The sequence below is a fragment of the Callorhinus ursinus genome, unplaced genomic scaffold (genome assembly GCF_003265705.2).
Source record: "Callorhinus ursinus isolate GAN/ISIS: 27379988/994484 unplaced genomic scaffold, GSC_fseal_2.0 scaffold13, whole genome shotgun sequence".
NCBI lineage: Eukaryota > Metazoa > Chordata > Mammalia > Carnivora > Otariidae > Callorhinus > Callorhinus ursinus.
The window spans coordinates 18,387,582-18,407,278 of record NW_027397075.1 but is presented as its reverse complement, the minus strand read 5'-3'; the positions used below and the strand labels follow the sequence as shown (position 1 = coordinate 18,407,278).

Sequence of the window (19,697 nt, the reverse complement as noted above, 5' to 3'; positions counted from 1 at the left end):
TCTCAGCCATCCTGAGCTCCTGCCCTTGGGGACGCCAATGGCCTTGCACGTCCGCAACCACGGGGGGCATGGATGAGCTCAGGGCTCTGCGGGGCCACAGACCTGGGGCAGGGCTGCATGAAGACGGCGCTCCTTCAAGACCAGGAGACGTGCTTGCTTTGCCAACTGATGGAAACCCGTAGAGTGAGGCAAAACGAAGAAATGGGACTATCTTCGAAATGACAGCACAAGACAGTCTCAAAGGAAAACAGTCTTGCAGAATCGGAGGTAAGTAATTTACCAAGTCGGGAGCCGGAAGTAAGGGTCATGAGGTGCGCTCCACACAGACTCCAGCGGACCCTGTGGAAGCCTGGGGCTGGTCTCCGGGACTGGAGCAGATGGTCCTAATGTGTGTGGAGCCACAGACTCCAGAAAGCCAGAGCCAGCATGACAAGGGACAGAGCAGGAGGTCTCACACTCCCTGATTGCAAACTACCTCACGAGCTCTAGAGATCGGAACAGTATGGAGCTGATGTAGGGACATGCGTGGATCCACGGAACGGCCTAGAGAGCCCAGCAGTAAGCCGCCGTGTGTGTGCGGAGTGCATCTGCCACAGAGAGCCAAGGTTCACAGTGGGGACAGCTGGGTCTGTGCCTGACGCCGCTCACAGGATTCACTCAGAATGGATGGAAGACTTCGATGGAGACCCGGAGCCATAAAACTCGTGGGAGAAAACACAGACGGCGAGCCCCTCAACCTTGGTTTTGGTGATTTTTGACTCTCGCACCAAGACCAGCCCAGTAGGGCTCCATCAAATTAGAAAGCTTCCTCACATCAGGGAAACCATCGACAGGATACAGAGGCATCCTGCCGGGGAAGGGGGGCTGCACACGTGCAGGGTCCGGCAGAGGGGCAGAATACAGAGGCATCCTGCCAGGCGCGGGGGGCTAGTGCCCACCGTCAAACCACACCTCCTCTCCTGGAGCGCACCTGCCTGCACCATCCAGCTCCCCTGTGCCAGGTGACAAGGAGGGGGCTCGCTTCGTGGGGCTCTGGCTTCACTTCACACTAACGCATCAGTTGTTCTTGCCCCTGATTTGAACAGAGGAGGTGGAAAAGATGAACAAGAAGATGGAGGAGGTGCGAGAGGCCAGCATCCGTGTGGTGTCCGAGGACTTCCTCCGGGACGTGTCCGATTCCACCCGGAGCCTGCAGGACTTGCTCTCAGCCCACGTTCTGGCCCCGTGGGGTGCCGAGGTGAAGGCTGAGCCGGCGGAGCCTGCAGCCCCGAGAGCAAAATCAGGGGCTGCACTCTCCAAGAAGAGCAAGGGCCCCATCAAGGAGGAAGGTGAGGCCCTGGGCCCGTGTGCTCCTGGGACGCTCTGGCCAAGGCTGCCTAGATCCCTGCTGGCAGACCGCCCCCTCACCCTGCCTTGCACCCCATCCCTACTTTCTGGTTTTGTTTCACTCAAACATTTTCATTTCTTGTCTCCTTCCAAGGCATCAACAAATCTGAGAAGAGAATGAAATTAACTCTTAAAGGTGGAGCTGCTGTCGATCCAGATTCGGGTGAGCACACGGGAGTGTGAGTGGGTGGGTGGTCAGGAGACCAGGGGCGCCTGGACCACACCTGCGCCTTCCTGCCTCCATGGGCTCCCCCGGTCCTGAGGACACGTGGGTCTTTTGGGGAGCCTCCCAAAGGTGGCAGTAGAGTGTCCAGGTGGGTCTGAATACCCCGCCTGCAGGCGCCCTGCCTCTGCGACAGGTCTGGAACATTCCGCGCACGTCCTGGAGAAAGGTGGGAAGGTGTTCAGCGCCACCCTCGGCCTGGTGGACATCGTGAAGGGAACCAACTCCTATTACAAGCTGCAGCTCCTGGAGGATGACAAAGAAAGCAGGTGTGTTGTGGGCACAGGACGGAGTCCCTGTGAGGTGGCCCCATGAAGGGGGTGGGCCCTGTGAGGGGTGTGGTACCTTCAGCTAGAGGGAAGATGCCAGCGCCCCAAGCAGGCTGGCTCCTTGGCATTCATCCAGCTCCCCGACTTCACGGGATGTGCTGCCCACCGTCTCCCGAGACTCTCTGCTTACAACCCCTTGAAGAATCCAGAGTCTCTGAGCCCTGAACACACATGGACCCAAACTTGGTCTTTTAAAATTCCCTTCAAATTCCCTAGTCCCGACTCTCGTGGGTAAACTGGGACAGTTTGTCAGCAAGCAGAAGCAGCTTTCCCACTGGAACTCTGGTGGTTGAAAGGTGCGGCGTAGCGGTGGCCCAGGAGGTGCAACGTCAACCCCTAGGAAGCCTTGGCCCCCAGCTGTGTTCTTCCATTGCCTCAGCTTCTCACCAGAACTTTCCTCCAAAAGTGAATATCGGAAGGGATCCTGATCCTAAAAGTCCAGAGTATGCAGTAGGCTACATAGATTTTCTGAAGAAATAAGCCCAACGTCATGTGGTTTATCACCTGCTCTGGTGGCCTGGTTTTACTGGTTTTCACAGTGAATGGACAACGTGGGCTGTCGGGTAAGGACGCTTTTAGGACAGCTTAGTATAGCACCTCCCAAATGTTTCCAGGGAAAAACCCGAGGAGAGAGTGACCTGTGCCTCTGGGCAAGAGCCCAGGAAGCCCCAGATTTTCTTTGAGTTCTTTGGTTTACTTAAAAGTGCATACAAGTTGGGGCGCCTGGGTGGCTCAATCAGTTAAGCATCTGCTTTCAGCTCAGGTCATGATCACAGGGTCCTGGGATTGAGCCCCACATCAGGCTCCCTGATCTGCAGGGACTCTGCTTCTCTCTTTCCCTCAGCTCCTCCGCCTTCTCGTGCATGCTTGCTCTCACGCTTTCTCAAAATCTTTAAAAAGGAAGAAAAGTACATACAGCTCTTGTATTTGAGGTTTTTGTTTTTTTTTTTTAAGATTTGATTTATTTGAGACAGTACAAGCAAGGGGGAGGGGCAGAGGCAAAGGGAGAAGCCTGACACGGGGCTCAATCCCAGAACCCTGAGATCATGACCTGAACTGAAGTCAGATGCTTCACCGACTGAACCACCCAGGCACCCCTGTATTTGAGGTTCTGATACATCTTTACTGTGATGCATTACATCATTCATTCTTTCCACCAAGAGAAAGGAACTCCCCCAAAGCTGAGCAGCAGGGCACCTCGGGTACCAGTGTGTGGGCCCCTGGTTGCCATGGGAACCAAGAGCGATGGCCTGACCCTGTAGGCTTGGCCTGCATGCCGCTGACACACATGCACACGCACACACCCCACCCAACCCCGTCGCATCTCAGCCTCTGATCTGAGCCCAGAGCCTTTAGTGTCTTTGAGTACGTCGCTCGTGGTTGCATCTTTTGAGCACAAGACCTCAAAATGATGCTGTGTTTCTTTGAGGAGTGAAGTTGGGCATTTTTATAAAATAAAAGTTGATAAGCCCCAGGATTTGCTCCACGAGCTTGGCTATCAGATCCAAGTGTAACCTGTGTTTTGGCACTTTTTAGGGTCCAGTAAGTTCCAACCCTCCGTTTCATCATAAGTAAAGGTCCTTTGTGTCAGAGTTTCCTTTGTCTCTCTGTGTCCATCAGCATTGTCGTGGGGGGTTGGAGCTCTTTGTCCCCCAAGCGGAATGGAAGGGAAGGGGAACTGTTCCCAACATGTGAGCGTCCGAGCCGCAGGTTTGTGTGTGACCCTCCTCCTGTCCTCCCCTCGCCCTTGCAGGTACTGGATCTTCAGGTCGTGGGGCCGTGTGGGCACGGTCATCGGCAGTAACAAACTGGAGCAGGTCCCATCCAAGGAAGACGCCATTGAACACTTCATGAAGCTGTATGAAGAGAAAACTGGGAATGCCTGGCACTCCAAGAACTTCACGAAGTATCCCAAAAAGTTCTACCCTCTGGAGATTGATTATGGCCAGGTAATCCCTGCTCTCACACTGTCTGCTTCCAGTAGAAGGAAGGGGCACCGTAGTATCCAAACTTCACCCCGGGCCCAATGGCCTCGCAGGGGAATGCTGCCCAACGTTGAAAGTAGTAGTAACAGCAGCCCTTCCCAAGTTCTCCCCGCAAAATAGGAGAGGAGGGAACACTTCCCGACTCAGGACAGGAGGCCAGTGTTAAACTGACACCAAAGCCAGAGATCTCGCGGGAGCACCCCAGGACCCTAAGAACATAGACACAGGGTCCTTAACCGCATAGTAATAAACAGAATGCAGCCGCGCACAAGGATTTCTACACCCCGACTGAGGCAGTCGAGCCCGAGAAGGCAAGGTTGGTTCAACATGCAAAAATCACACAGTCACAGTAACAGACAAAAAACATGGAATAAAATCCAACACCCTTCCACAGATCAGATCCACACAGTGACGTATGAGCTCAGCTGACAACAGTGGTAGTATTTTTGAGAACATGAGGGGGATCTTTGAGGTTGCTCCCTCAATTAGATTCCAGGTGCAGCTTCTTAGCGACGCCATGTTTCCTTGTAGACCGTGTGACCTGGTCTAGCATCAAGGTAGAATTACAGCAGTCTGGGCTCTGCTGGGTTGTGGTTTTGGGTCCCAGACGCTTTCCTGATAATTTCTATTACATATTTTTTTTTTTTTAGATTTTTTTTATTGTCAGCACAAGCAGGGGGAGTGGGAGAGGGAGAAGCAGGCTTCCTGCAGAGCAGGGAGCCCAACACACAGGGCTCGATCCCAGGACCCTGGGATCATGACCTGAGCCAAAGGCAGACGCTGAGCCACCCAGGTGCCCTCTATTAACACGTTTGTGGTTGGCTCATCTTCCTGTGTTTGTCACCAGGTAGCCTTCCGTTAGCCCTTGGCTGATACCTTTGTGGATATTTGTTCTGACAAGCTGCTTACCCTGGTTTTTATAGGAAAATCTGTTACAGTTAACCCTTGAACAACATGGAGGGTTAGGGGTGCTGACCCCTCCCCGTGATGCAGTAGAAAAGTCACATAAAACCTGACTCCCTAAAACATAACTAATCTGCTATTGACCAGTAGCCCTACCAATAGCGTAGGCCTATTTCATCTCATTTTGTGTTCTATGTTTTGTATGCTGTAGTTTACAATAAGCTAGAGGGAAGAAAGCGTTAGGAAGAAAATCCTAGGAAGAGAAAATACACTTTTTTTTCATGATTTTTTTATTAATTTAAGTAAACTCTGCACCTTGTGGGGCTCGAAATCAAAACCCTGAGATCAAGAGTCACACGTTCTTCTGTCTGAGCTGCCAGGCACTCATCTACTCCTTTAAAAAAAAAAAATCCAGGGTCATCTGGGTGGCTCCGTTGGTTGAGCGATTGATCCCAGGGTACTGGGATCGAGTCCCGCGTCAGGCTCCCTGCTCAGTGGGGAGCCTGCTTCTCCCTCTCCCTCTGCTTGTGCGCGCACACGCGTGCTCTCTAATAAGTAAAATCTTTTTTTAAAAAACCCATATGTAAGTGGGTCCGCACAGTTCGAGCCCATGTTGTTCAGGGGTCAGCTATACTTTTATCGTGGGGGGAGGGGCCCACTTATTTCACAGGAGGAAAGGGATTTATGGATGAGTAGAGATAAATTTTCAATCTTTGAGGCCTAACGTGTCACAGATGGGGAGCTCTCTATAGAGTATCTAGAGCTCTCACCATTAAAAATAGAATTTAGGGGCACCTGGGTGGCTCAGTCGGTAAGAACTCTAGATCTTAAGATTGTGAGTTCAAGCCCCACGTTGGGTGTGGAGATTACTTTAAGAGGTCTTTAAAAAATAGAACTTGTCTGTAAGGTTAGGTTGAGATCCAGGATTGTCTGACTCAATTTTTCTGCCTTCGGCTCAGGTCATGATTCCAGGGTCCTGGGATTAATTTTTTAATTAATCCCAGGTTAATTTCTCTGATTTCAAAAATGTTTTAGAAATTTCTAAGACAAAGACACAAAATCATAATCACGCAGAATTAAGTGCAGTTAAAATCATGATGTATGTCTTTAGCACTTCTATACCTTCACGGGTACTTTTCCTCACCAGAGAACTGGAGTCTTGCCCTGCACCCTGCGTCAAGAGCACCCTGTTCTCCCCCCCCTCCCCCGCGGCTTCTGGAAGATGCTGTCCAATAGAGATACACAACCACCTACGTGGCCTTGATATTTCAGTAACTACTTTTTATTATTATTATTTACTTACATTTTAAGATTTCATGTATTTGACAGAGACACGGCAAGAGAAGGAACACAAGCAAGGGGAGTGGGAGAGGGAGAAGCAGGCTTCCCGCAGAGCAGGGAGCCTGATGCAGGACTCAATCCCAGGACCCTGGAATCATGACCTGAGCTGAAGGCAGACGCTTAACGACTAAGCCACTAAGCACCCCAAAATTACATACTTCTAAATGATTCAGGCATCAAAAAAGAAATCACAAATAAATTAGAAAATATTTTTTAAGTATTTTTATTTATTTTTGCGAGAGAGAGCGTGGGCGGTGTTGGGGAAGGGGGCAGAGAGAGAGGCAGACTCCCTGCTGAGCAGGGAGTCCGATGTGGGGCTCGATCCCAGGACCCCGGGATCATGACCTGAGCCGAAGGCAAACGCTTAATGACTGAGCCACCCAGGCACCCCAGTAGCCGCATTTTGAAAAGCAAAAAGAAACCATGAAACTAATCTTAGTAATTTATATTCCCCCCCCCCCCTTTTTTTGAAGCCAAATCTTTGAAATCTGGTGTGTTTTCAGCCCTTGTAGTATGTCTCCGTTCAGACTGACCTCCTTTCAAACCCAGGGGCCCCTGAATTCAAGTGCACTGTCCTAAAGCAACATCTGTTAGGGCTGCACAGATGGTCAGAGGTAGTAGTTTATGGTCTGTAAATCATCTGTAAAGATGCTACTGAATACGTATACATCTCTGGTTGTTACCCCCAGAGAGGGAGATACCGGGTCACAGAGTACATGGCATTTAAATAAAGCTTTTCACCATGAACAGTTGGCCTCCCCGTGGAGCTGGAAGCCGGTAACACAAAAGCACTAAAGAGTCCGTAGTGGGATGGGAAGCATAGCTGACAGCTGCAACCTGGAGCATGAACATGGCCTGCAGCCCAGCATGCAGCTCGGGCAAGCTCAACAGATACCAGGACCGGTGTCCACTCAAAGCAAACACCAAACAGGCTAGTTGCTAGGGACATTGAGGGACAGGGCACAGTCCCTCCACTCCTGTTGTTCATAAGTGAGGAGGGTTCAGACGTTTCAGTGCCTAGTGGTCCTGACTTAGCCTGCGTTCCCCAGAGAGCAGGAGTGTAGTCTTGTGCTGTTAGCTCGTCCGGAAGTGTGACCACGGTGGGATGGGGCGGGGCCGGGGGGGCAGTAGAGGATGGAGTTCATGCCATAGGTCTGTGTGTCAGGAAATGGGTCTGGGTGTTTGGATCTTTGGGACTTTGTAAAAGGCTGTTGGCCCTGGCGTGAGGCAGTACAAAAAAGGGGAGAATTGGTCCAGTGTCCCCTTGGTCCATGGTTTGCCCTGGTGGCTGCCCAGCACTTCCAGGGTGGTGGTGTGGGCCGTGGGCAGGTCAGCCAACACGGAGCTGGGCGCTTGCAGTGGCAGGTTGGAGGAAAGGTCTAGAGTAGCCACAGGGACTTGGGGACTCACGGGAAGTGTCCTTTCCTGGTGCAGACCCGTGTTCCTGGCACCTGCTACCACAGCCTCGTCCCTGATCGCTCAGCCTCTGCTGCTGGTGGTACCCCATCCTGTGGCTCCTTCGTCTGCAGCCCAGACACCACCGCTTGGCTTGGGTTGTTGAAGAGGGTCTCTAACCAGTTTTCTTTTCCCTAAAGGACGAAGAGGCAGTCAAGAAGCTGACAGTGAACCCCGGCACCAAGTCCAAGCTCCCCAAGCCTGTGCAGGAGCTCATTAAGATGATCTTCGACGTGGAGAGTATGAAGAAAGCCATGGTGGAATACGAGGTTATTGCACTCATCGTTTGGTCAGCGAGCTGGGGGGTGGTCGGGGCAGACAGCCGTGTCTCCAGCCTGTCCTTCCACCTGACACCGAGCCAGGAGCCTGGGGCCTGGGGCGCTCGCAGACTTGCCGTGAGATGGACAGTGTGCCAGAGCGAGCTGGCCCCTAGGTCCGTGTCCCCTTGCTGCCATGGCAGCGTGTGTGGCTGTGGCTCTTGAGCGGGCCAGCCAGGGCCATCTGGAGTACAAGCGTAGCCCGCTTACGGTGAAAGAAGCGAGTGGCACTGACGAAGTGTGGAGAACTCCCGGCAGTGGGGTGTCAGTCGGAACTCCTGCTTCTGAGAAGTTTGGGGGTGGGGGGTGGGTTTGTCCTGTTCCTCCTGCTCGGGGCAGGGTGGGGAGGGCCGTGGGTGAGGCCAGGGGTCCCTGTGGGTTCTCCAACGTGGCTCGGCTTTCCCGGGAGGTGAGCGTGAAACCGGTGGCAGGATGGTCCCCTCCCGGCCGCTGTTGGAGGACAGTGTGGAGTTGCAAAGGTCCCCTAATGGGTTTGCAAACGGCCGGGGCTTGTGAGGTCCCGTTCAGAGAGACCCCTACACCGACCTCTGTCGGGAGGGCTGACCAGGGATGTGGGTGCGGGAACAGGAGAGACGTGTGGGGCATGGGGGAGAGGGTCTCTGTCTTTATAGAAGAAATGGCCCATGTATCCTTTCCAGCGTCCTGTGCTCTGGTTCGTAGCGTTTCTCAACTCTTAACCAGACCAGGCCTCTCCCTGTGACGTGTCATTCCTGTGCTGGCTTCACCCATGTGGTTTCCCAGGAGGAAACAGGCCAGGGGCCGTGCTGTCAGTTGGCCGGCCGGCAGCCTGCAGGTGGCGTGTGCAGAGTGGGATGCCCACTCCTCCCCTGACGGGCAGCCTCCCTCCACCTCCCTCGGGGCCGGACCCCAGCTTTCTCTTCAGGGAGGGGGGTGGCTTGTGTTGAGTGAATCCTGTTCTTGTCCTCGTCGCCTGTGAGTCAGATCTGAGGGGTGCCGGCCAGGAGACCTGGTCTTCTTTTAAATCGGCACCGAAACCCCACAGTTGGGGGCTGCCACTTAGTTCAGAGCACTGCCCCCCCTTCCCCCCCCCCCCGCCAAGCCACCTCCATGGCTTCTTCCCCAGGGTGGCTCCCAGAGCCAGTTTCTGGTCCGCACTAACGATGCTCCTTTATGCACCCTGCTCTCGTCGGGAAATAGTTCACCCACCTTCTTCCCCAGACCTAGCTGCGGCGGAGACCAGATCTCCGCTCAGGGTGGAGAGTTCCCAGCTTTGAGGGGAGAGTAGCGTGTGCCACGGCTTTCAGTCACATCAGACGCCATGGCCACTGGCCCCTGGTTGGTGCCGCTCCCTGTTCGTTACCCCAGCGCTTGCTCAGCTCCATCTGGGTTGTGCACTGCGGGTGTGGGGAGGTGCAGGGTGGCCCTGGGGGCTTGGCGCAGGCCACACAGGCCACTCCCCCACAGGGGGCATGGGTGCCGTTGGAGGAAGGTGGCCCCATTTTCTGGGTGGGAGATGGAGGCTGAGCGTAGACGCCTCCTGAGCTAGCAGTGGATCGCGTGCTTTTCCTGCTACGCTTGCGACTTATCTTGATGGTCATTCCCAAGGTATGAGCAGAAGTCGTATTGCTAGAATAAACCTGTAACCTTTCAGGGTAACTGGCTTAAAAAAGAGCATTAATTTGAATATATATATGTATAGGAGCCTGTACTTTCAAAAGACATTCTTTACCACTTTATGGTCCTTAATTTGATTGGGAACTGCCTCGGTTTTGAGGCCCCAGAGAAGGCCATGTGGGCTGGCCTTCATCCTTACTTTGGAACCAGGTGGGAGTTGTGCTGGGCCAGTGCAGACTGAGTGTGGGGGTGGAGGCGCCATGGCTGCCGTAAATGATGCCAGCAGGACCCTCACACAGACCCCACGGTGCGGGCAGGGCAACAGACGGAGCTGGGTCTCTGCTGCCAGCCAGACCCGGAAACCCCAAGGGGGCACTCGCCAGCTCGCCTCTGGTCCACTGCACGGAGCGGCTTCCAAGGGAAAATTCCCCCATCTCCTCAGATTGACCTTCAGAAGATGCCCTTGGGGAAGCTGAGCAAGAGGCAGATCCAGGCAGCGTACTCCATCCTCAGTGAGGTGCAGCAGGTAAGCCGGGGCCACCGCTCCGGGCCAGCTCCCATGGGGGGGCGGGGTGCAGGGTTAGTGAGGTACCACGCCCCGATGCATGAAGACCTAGAGGTTTTTTTCAGTTCTGTAAGTATGGTAAGTGCCTGTTCCTCGCCACGGTGGTCACAGAACTAAGGAAATAGCCATGTTTTCAGTGATCAGATAGGTAATAAATTTCCTATAAACTGAGTAAGGTATTTGGTTCTCCTGCCTCATAAAAACATCCTGATTTTGTGTGTCCTTAAGAGTTGGACCGAAATTGGGGCACCCAGCTGGCTCAGTCGGTGGGGCGTGCAACTCTTGATCTCTGGGGTCCTGAGTTCAAGCCCCACGTTGGGTGTAGAGATGACTTAAAATGTTTTATAAAGAGGCTGAAATTATTTTGCAATTACTAGGAAGTCAGAGCAAAGTATTTTCTTACTTTGGTTCATACTCATTGATCAGCACCTCACCGGGCACCCCCCAGGGTCCCCCAGTTCGTGGGGCCTTGCTGCTGCACCCTGGGGGGCTGAGGTGCAGACCTGGCCTGTGAAGGAGGAGGGGCTCCTGGGAGGCAGACTTCCAGCTCGTGCTGAGACGCAGTTGCTCCTGAGCCCTGGCCCCTTCCCTGTTCCAGAATCCCGGTGGAGAGGCCGGGAGAGTGTCCTTCCCCATGGTGCAGAGCCAACTGCAGCACAGACAGAAATTGAGGATGGGGTGTGGGGGGCCTGCAGGGGGCCAGATTGCGGCCCTTCCACCACCCTGTGGCCACCCAGGTGCCTGCCCAGCATCACAGCAGTCCCACTCCTCCATCTCTGCATTTATTGAGCACCTTCTGCCTACAGAGCACAAATGGGCACTGTAGCAGGAAGGGGAACTTAGCCTGTGTGTGGCCACCTGAACCTTCATGTGCAAGAAAAGCAAATTCCTTCCCTTAAAGCTGACCGTGGATAAGGGTGGGCTGCCAGAAATCGTAGCAGTGAATTTCCTCTTTTGACATTTTGTTGTGAGAAGTTCCCAAACATTGAAACAGTTGAAAGAGTTTTATTAGGAGTGCACATGAACTCACTGCCTAGATGCTACAGTTGACACCTCGCGTGGTGGTGGGGGTGTCACAGGTCTCCATAGAAGGGAAGGTTTACACAGGGAGGGGGATCCTGCACTCGGGCCGGCGCAACACCAACGTGAGCTGGTCTTGAACATTTTCCCTGCGTTTCCTGGCTCATGCCCACACCAAGCCACTTCAGACTCGCTGTCTCGGTCTCTGTCCCATCCCCCAAAGGCGGTGTCCCAGGGCAGCAGTGACTCCCAGATCCTGGATCTCTCCAATCGCTTCTACACCCTGATTCCCCACGACTTTGGGATGAAGAAGCCCCCACTCCTAAACAATGCGGACTGCGTGCAGGTACCCCGGGGCTTCCAGAGGGAGGTGCGGGGCTGGGTGTCACTTCCTCAGGGCAGGGGCCCCACCTCTGGGCCCTCATTTTGAAGTAGGATTTCTTCCCACATCTGAGACCAACCACAGGCCAGACAGGCGGGTTTTCCCTCTCTGCCTCGCCAGTGATAGCCACCCCCACCCCATTCTCACTGTAGCCTTGTAGCTTCTGGCTCTCCCTTCCCCCAGGGAGCACGCCCCCTCTTGGCATCCGAGGACATCCCGTCAGTGTTCACTACAAGCAACGGGTGGGTGACAGGGTGTCTCCAAGCAGCTGGGAGGCCCCCCTTCACTGTCTGTTCCGATCGTTATCTGCGTGTGTGAGTTTTCTCTACCAGACCTAGATGTGTGTCCCTCACCCTGGTCCCGAGCCCAAGGTTTCCTGTCTATTCCTGTAGGCCAAGGTAGAAATGTTGGACAACCTGCTGGACATCGAGGTGGCCTACAGTCTGCTGAGGGGGGGCTCTGACGACAGCAGCAAGGACCCCATCGATGTCAACTATGAGAAGCTGAAGACTGACATTAAGGTAACAGGCCCCCCATCTAACTGCTCGTCCCAAGAACAGCAGTCCCCAAACTGGAATGCGTTTTCCTGGAGAGCTCCTTGAAACAGATTGCTGGTGCCGAGGAGCCAGATTTCCAGCATATATTCCCAGATGCTGTGCTCACGGCCCGTGGAAACCCACGGATGTCTCACCTGGAAATGAGCACCTTGGCCAGGCAGGCTTCCAAGCCAGGGCCTTGGGTACAGAGACTCATTTTTGAGTGGTCTTCCAGAAGGTTCTTTTTTCCTTAATCTGGAGAGGATCTGATTTTGGAGACTTAGGAGCTTTAGGAGGTTTGTCCTGCTCATTTCAGAAGCAGAAGTGCCTGGTGGAAGCCGTAATGAGTTCACGGGGCCTGGATTCCTACTCTCAGGCTGAGGTGGCCATGCTGGGGCAGAAGTCACCCTGCCTCGGCCCCTAGCTTGCCTTGACCTTGAGCCTGATCTCTTCCCGCATCTCACCTCCTGGGACCCTGCGGTGTGGCTGGGTTCCCGTGAGCCTGGGATGGGGTGTTTACATCACTGCAAAGAACCTCTGCTTCTTGACTAGGACAGAGCATAGGTCTGTGGGTCCAGGTAGAATAAGCCACCACATGTCACTTGTTTGGTCCCTGGGGCACCTTCTTGATGGGAATGCTGTGGGCATGGTTCTCTGTGCAGGGCTTTTTCTCTGTGGACAGTCCTGAAGCTTTTGAATTAAGAAGCTGTGAAGAAAACCAGAATTCCTGGGTTTTCTGCGCTTTGGCTAAGAATATAAAAGAAGAAAACACAGCCTTTCCCGTGGCGCACTTGTGTTTGTGTGGTGGATTACGTTGACAAATTGACTGTTATCTGGCGGGGCCCTGAGGATTCAAAGATGTGGAGCATTGGTTGTCCTCAAATCCCAACAGTTTATGGGGTCCGTTCGGCTGGTAATTGCAGTCTTGGCTGTGGGATGTCTCTCGGCCACCGTGTTGGGTGGCTCTGCTGGGGGTCCCCCTCGCTCTGATCACGACGTTGTTCTAGGTGGTGGACAGAGATTCAGAGGAAGCGGAGACCATCAGGAAGTATGTTAAGAACACTCACGCGACCACGCACAACGCGTATGACCTGGAGGTTGTTGATGTAAGATTCTTTCTCCTGCCCTCTCCCTCCAGCCTGGGCCCGGGTAGGAAAGGACACTTTGCTTTAAATGACTAGAGGAACTGACTGTGGGGAGAAAAATTAGCCTTAAGGGTTTGGGGGTGGCTTTGTGTTCTTTTCCTAATCTTTTTTGTTCGTTTCCGATCTTAAAGCCTCATTGGAGAACCAGAAAGTACAATGCGCAGACGCACAGCGAAGCGCCTCGGGGTCCTGCACGGGGCAGCTTGTCCCCGCCTGACCCCACCTCCTTCCATGCCGTGGTGGGCCTCGTCCTCTGGTTCTCGGGGACAGCTGGCCCGTTCTGCCGTGTCTGGTGGATCCGGCTATGAGAGTAACAGGGCTTCCTGTGTCTCCTTCCCTTAACCCCCGAGCAGATTTTCACAGTCGAGCGTGAAGGCGAGAGCCAGCGCTATGAGCCGTTCCGGCAGCTGCATAACCGCCGGCTGCTGTGGCACGGCTCCAGGGCCACCAACTTTGCTGGGATCCTGTCCCAGGGCCTCCGGATTGCCCCGCCCGAGGCGCCCGTGGTAGGTGGCCGGCTTGGGGCGGGGGTGGGGGGGGCGGCAGCCCAGGGCCCCTGTCCAGATGAGGTTTCAGCTGAGCCACGGCCAACACCCAGAGAGCGTCTTCACCTTGTCCCCCCACCTCTTTCTCTGTGGGTGACGCAGCTGACGTAGCTCCTGGAACAAAAGAAGCGAGGTGTCCAGGCCTCGGGGCAACCTCAGAGCAGATGGGTGTGTTGATGTGCAAAGAACAGGCTTCAGCCACGGGCCAAGCTGAGTCCAGACCTGCCTCTGCCGCTTTCCCCCAGGGGGTGGGGGGGACCTCCATGAGCCCCGGGGTGTTCCTCAGGAAACCGTGGGAGGGCGTGAGTGAGGCCCTGTCCCCACACGAGGGCTTGGTGCGTCACCTCCTAGGGCATAGAGGTGACCCACGGGACGGGCACTCGGAGGCGGTCTTGCAGGCCTCTTGCTTTCCGGTTGCAGCAAGTGGGGAGCAAGGGGTGGCTGGCTGGCGCCACGTGACCTGGGCCTACGCCCTGACCTCCCTGAACCTCACGTTTGACTGACAGAAGGACATGAACATAAGAGCCACTATTTATGGGGTGTTTGCACGTGCTGGGTACTGATCTAAATGCTTATGGACTTGGCCAGTTTTCACAAGGGCCCTGTGAAGTGTCTTTCCCAAGTGCAGAGAGGTTAAGCAGCTCCCTGCGGCCCTGGGGGCCTGGCGGGACCGGGGTCCGAACAGCCTGGCCCCTGAGCTTGGCCTCGGCGTGGTCCGCACTCAGGAGCTCGGTGGCACCACAAACAGCCCCCAGAAGGTCTTCAGTGGCCCTTTTCCCACCCCCACCCCCCAGACAGGCTACATGTTTGGTAAAGGGATCTATTTCGCCGACATGGTCTCCAAGAGTGCCAACTACTGCCGCACGTCCCAGGCAGACCCTGTGGGCCTGATCCTGCTGGGAGAAGTCGCCCTCGGGAACATGTGAGTCAGCCTGGCCTTGGCTGGGGCCGCTGCTAGGGACGCACGTGCTAGGTCTACAGAGGAGAGCCCCGCTTGGCCAGGAGAGGATCCTGGAAATTCCCCACCACGGTGGTAGAAACCGGTTCTAGTTAAGTGACCGAGGGAGCCGCAGGGCTGAGGAATCCAGCCAGGTCTCAGGAACTGGCAGTGTCCATCCTCTCTGTAGGCTGAATTGCACAAAGGATGGTCGCCCCCTAGTACACATGTGTGCCCACAGATGTTAAAATGTTTGAGACCAACTCAGATCAAACTGGAGTCGATCCCGGTTTCAGATTCCTTTCAGAAAACTAGTTGGTCCTGCCTGCATCGGGCATCCACCTTAGATCCGTCACTGTGACACGGAGAGCAGGGTTGTGTAATAAGAGCAGGGGCCTGGGGTTCATGGCCTGGGCAGGCAGAGAAGCTTTTGGAGCTGCCGGCCACAGCCACGTAGCCCTGTAGCAGTGATGACCGGCACAGGCCGCTCACGGGAACTGCACCTTCACTTCCCGAAGCCAGGGTGGGAGGGAGCTCCCAGCGCAGGGGTGTGGGCTGGGTGGTGGTTCTCACTTGGCCTCCTGCTCATCAGACTGGTGGTTTGAGAGCCCGGGGTCATCAGAGGCCCTTCTAGGACGGTCCTCTCTCTCGTAGGTATGAACTCAAGCACGCTTCACACATCAGCAAGCTCCCCAAGGGCAAGCACAGCGTCAAAGGTACCGTGTTTCAGAAAGTGCTGTTCCAGCCCCGGGCGCTCTGGACAGCATAGGGAGGGCGTCCTCTCTCCCCAGCAGGCTGCGAGCCTGTGGCTAGCTGGAAAAAGGCTGGAGGTTCATTAGAAAATCAGGTCACACCTTGTCTGCTGCTAGTGTCTCAAGTGCTGACCGCGTCTCGGTTCGAGCCCCAGGAATCAGCGGCATCACCTTTTGGTTTTAACATGACTCTCAGTGGCAGCGCTGAGGGACATCCCCTGATGGAGCTCTGCCCTGGGCATCTGGGATCGCTGAAGCACAGAGCACCTGCTGGTTTAGGGCCTCCACCTGCCGGGCCGGAGTAACTGCTTCGGACTTGGGCTCAGCAGAAATACGATCCGGGCTGGGGGGTGGGGCACTGCTCTTCTTACCGAAATCAGTAAGGCACGTGCCCTGGGAGCTTGATTTAGAACTACGGGTTTGTATCTGGAAGAAGGATAGAGTAGGGAATGCATGCATGTCTTTAAAATGAACACATAGACCTGACAGAAAATAGATCTCATCTTGGAACATTTCCAATCTCTGTCCTCACCGTTCCGCAGGTTTGGGCAAGACGACCCCTGACCCTGCAGCCAGCATCACTATGGATGGTGTGGAAGTCCCCCTGGGGACGGGGATTTCGTCTGGCGTTAGCGACACCTGCCTGCTGTATAACGAGTATCCTTTTCAAGGGAGCCAGGCTGTCCGCTCAGAGGGACGTTCTGGGGCTGCGGTCACTCACGTGTGCCCCGTTGACCGACCGGGGGGTGGGGTGCGTGCTCTGGCCACTGTGAAACCGTGCGCTCCTTGACACACGTCCCCTCCAGGTACATCGTCTACGACATTGCTCAGGTAAACCTGAAGTACCTGCTGAAGCTCAAGTTCAACTTCAAGACGTCCCTGTGGTGAGCTCGGGCGTGTGGCTGAGGCGCAGCCTGGGGGCTGGGGTGCAGAGACCGCCCGCGGCCGCCCGCAGAGCCAGCCTTCTCGGCATCTCCTGATGAGGGATTTTCTATGAATGTTGCTCACGTGTTAGACGATTTTTTCCCCAGCTTTCCAAATCCGTTGTTTGTGTGGGTCTGGGGGTGGGACGGGGAGGGGCCCCCCTTGCAACTGCTGACTGACCATAGAGGAGAAGTGGGGGGTGGGGGTCTAGACTAGTCCATGGGAAGAACCGCGCGCGTCAGAACGCCTGCCTGCCTTGCCGGCTTCCCCAGCGGATGCAGAACTCACGCCCACCCTTCTTTCTAAGTGTTCACCTTTAGTTTCGGTTTTGGAAAAATGTTAAGCATTTATTTTGAGGTAAAAATAAAAACTAATTTCGTACTACTTAGATTTTCTTTTTTATTTTGCATTTATTGCCCCTTTTTTAAATCTTAGCTTCTTTTGTGTGAGTTCTGTGGGGGAGAGCAGAGGAGGAATAACAACAATTTCCTCACCCTTAGAAACAAAAGAGTGCTTTTCTCTTCTGGACATGCTTCTGTGTGGAAGCTGTCAGAATACGTAGTGCAGTGAATTAAAAGTTGCGTTTGAAATTCCCGAATTTCCCATGAGCAGTTTTGTCTTCCAGATGAAAATGGTACCGCTAATGCTCCCAGGGGCTAATAGCGCTTCTCGATTAAACGAGAATATTCTCTCCATTTGTGTAATGTGCATCTGGTCTTGTGCTGACGGTGGATCCGGTTCATCCTTATGGCACAAGGTCCACAAAGACTACGGGGGGCTCTTGGTGCCTGTATTTGTGGGACCCCAGAATGGCCGGCAGCTAATGGTGTTGCCGTGGGAGTGCCCGTTTGGGCGGCAGAAAACCAGACGCCGGGAGGTGCATGCACTTTCTCTGGTCCCCGGGTGTGTTGTGCCGGTGGACGTCCTGTCGCTTGACTGTCCATGGAGCACGCAGCCCGCCACCACTGCTCTCTGCAGAGGGGATGAGCCCGAAACGGACAGCAGAGTGACCCCTGGGACCCGTGGGCCGCACGGTGAGCCGATGCTTGGAACCTGAAAGTTAGGCGGCGCAGACGGCATTCCAGAGCGGAGAGAAGCAGGGGGTGCCGTCGGAATGGAGCTACTCTTGAGTGGTGGCACCAGCAGGGGCCTGAGCTCGTGTCCGACTTCAGGGCCCCACCTAATAGCAGCATCCTTGCCGTTCTCCAGCGTCCTGGACGTGTCCCTGCTGCCTTTGACCTGAGACACACTCCTGATCGGCCAGTCAGCAAGGCTCAGGCTTCCTGCATCCTGAATGTTCTCTCTTCTTCACCGTCCTTGGCACGGAGAAAGGCAATCACTGTCGCGGTCCTTGATGAAACAAAGTATTTTTAGGTTGGAGTGATTGCTCAGCAGGTTCCTTTTCATCACAACTGATTTCTTAAAGAGATTCGCGTTTCTGAATTCACATCTTCTCAAAGGGAACCTACCATACAATGCTTCATTTGAGTTTCTTTCCTCACTTAAAGTCAAGTTTTATCCCAGGGCGTAGCTGAAATGCATTCTGGTCGTTTTAATTGTTTGTTTTTAAGCCTTTCACAGAAACCCCAATAGGAGGGGGTTTGGGGCCTGTGCTGACCACATGGTCCCCTGGGGGGCCCACGAGCATGGTCTCGGCCTTCGAGGCAGAAGCCACACGTGTCCCTGTCCCTCTGCATGGTGGCAGCCAGCGGATCTGCATTGGCGATTCTGCCTTGTCACACTCTCTGGAGGCAGGAACCACCGCGACAATGGCCCAGGGCCCTTTGCCCGGAACATCCCAGCTCTGTGCCCTGAGCAAGCAGACACCCTCCCACCCCGATGGTTAGTGGCCACGCTGGAGGCCCGCCCGGCGTGGTGTCCGTCACTGTGGAGGTCTGGGTCTCAGGCATGGCTTCTGTCGGACCTATCAACTAACTCCTGTGCCACTCCAATGGCATCGAGGTTCCTTAGGGCTTTCGTGTGTCCTGAAGTGGTGTCACTTCCCTTAAATTCTGTTTCAAGTCTCAGAATATAGGGGTCTGTGGGTTTTTTTAAGGAATGAGATAAGGCCTTCGAATTGCAACTTGCTTGGGGCTGATCGTTTGGGGTTTGGCACGGTCTGGTGACAAAGCGTGCCCCATGCCCCTCGGTGGCCTCCGGTCTGGGGCGGGGGGGTGAGCAGTGCAGCTCTGTTGACCTCTCCAGTAGGTTCCAAGAACGCAGGTGTTTGGAGACTCACTTTGAAAAGTGAAAAACACCATGGCCCATAAATGCTCCTGGGTGACTGGGCCCTTGTGTAAAGGAGGTTGCCCACCGCTGGGCTGGGGGCGGTGCTGGCCCGCGGCCCAGGGACTCAGAGGGATTGGGCACGTCACTGTTTCTGCCCCAAGTGGCTCCTCGTGGTGCCAGCAGTGAGTGCCCTGGATGGAGGCAGGTCCACTTTGTGGGATCTAGTATATGCTGTAGGGTCAAGACAGCGGGGTGTTGCTGTCCCCCACGGCTGCGGTGCGTGGGTCTGGTTTCTGAGGACCGGGGGACGGGGAATAGTCCTCACTGTGACCACATCTGGTACCCCCTCATTGTTGGCTTCCCACCCTCTGCTGGTTTGGGGCTCTAAGGCCCTGAGGGAGAAATGTCTCCCCTTGGGGACAAACACTAGGTCTGCTGAATGGGAAGAAGAGGCCACCGCCTGGCTGTCTGCGCTCCTTAGATGCTGCTGTTCCCATGGCAGAGAGAGGGGGTTAGTCCACTACCCACTGAGGGGGAGGCTGTGTCATGGAGGTGAGCACCTTCTAGACTCGGGAGCACGTCCTACGCTCAGGACAACCTCCTAGATTCGGGACCACCTCCTACACTCAGATCATCTCCTAGCACTCAGCACCACCTCCTAGACTCAGGAGCACCTCCTAGCACTCAGGAGCACCTGCTAGACTCAGGAGCACCTCCTAACACTCAGGACCACATCCTAGCACTCAGGATCTTCTCCTAGCACTCAGGACCACCTCCTAGACTCAGGACCGCCTCCTAGACTCAGGATCTCCTCCTAGACTCAGGACCGCCTTCTAGCCTCAGAAGCGCCTCCTAGACTCAGGACCACCTCCTACACTCGGGAGCACCTCCTAGACTCAGAACCACCTCCTACACTCGGGAGCACCTCCTAGACTCAGAACCACCTCCTAGACTCAGGACCACCTCCTAGCACTCAGGATCACCTCCTAGACTCAGGAGCACCTCCTAGCACTCAGGAGCATGTCCTAGCACTCAGGATCTCCTCCAGGCACTCAGGATCTCCTCCTAGCACTCAGAACCACCTCCTAGACTCAGGTTCACCCGCTAGCACTCAGGATCTCCTCCTA

The 19,697-nt window shown here is 54.9% G+C and overlaps 1 protein-coding gene across 1 annotated transcript in view; it reads left to right on the top strand.

The window, feature by feature from the left end:
* PARP1 (poly(ADP-ribose) polymerase 1) overlaps window positions 1-16,725 on the top strand; it is a 37,691-nt gene extending 20,966 nt beyond the window's left edge. The window contains exons 10-23 of the mRNA XM_025877591.2: window positions 1,086-1,328; window positions 1,481-1,549; window positions 1,746-1,878; window positions 3,692-3,887; window positions 7,763-7,891; window positions 9,978-10,061; window positions 11,344-11,466; window positions 11,895-12,023; window positions 13,046-13,144; window positions 13,537-13,689; window positions 14,523-14,650; window positions 15,320-15,381; window positions 15,960-16,074; window positions 16,224-16,725. Of these exons, the coding sequence (XP_025733376.1) occupies window positions 1,086-1,328; window positions 1,481-1,549; window positions 1,746-1,878; window positions 3,692-3,887; window positions 7,763-7,891; window positions 9,978-10,061; window positions 11,344-11,466; window positions 11,895-12,023; window positions 13,046-13,144; window positions 13,537-13,689; window positions 14,523-14,650; window positions 15,320-15,381; window positions 15,960-16,074; window positions 16,224-16,305 (1,745 nt within the window). The 3' untranslated portion in view covers window positions 16,306-16,725. The remainder of the gene's footprint in view (window positions 1-1,085; window positions 1,329-1,480; window positions 1,550-1,745; window positions 1,879-3,691; window positions 3,888-7,762; window positions 7,892-9,977; window positions 10,062-11,343; window positions 11,467-11,894; window positions 12,024-13,045; window positions 13,145-13,536; window positions 13,690-14,522; window positions 14,651-15,319; window positions 15,382-15,959; window positions 16,075-16,223) is intronic.
* The last annotated feature ends 2,972 nt before the right edge of the window (window positions 16,726-19,697 follow it).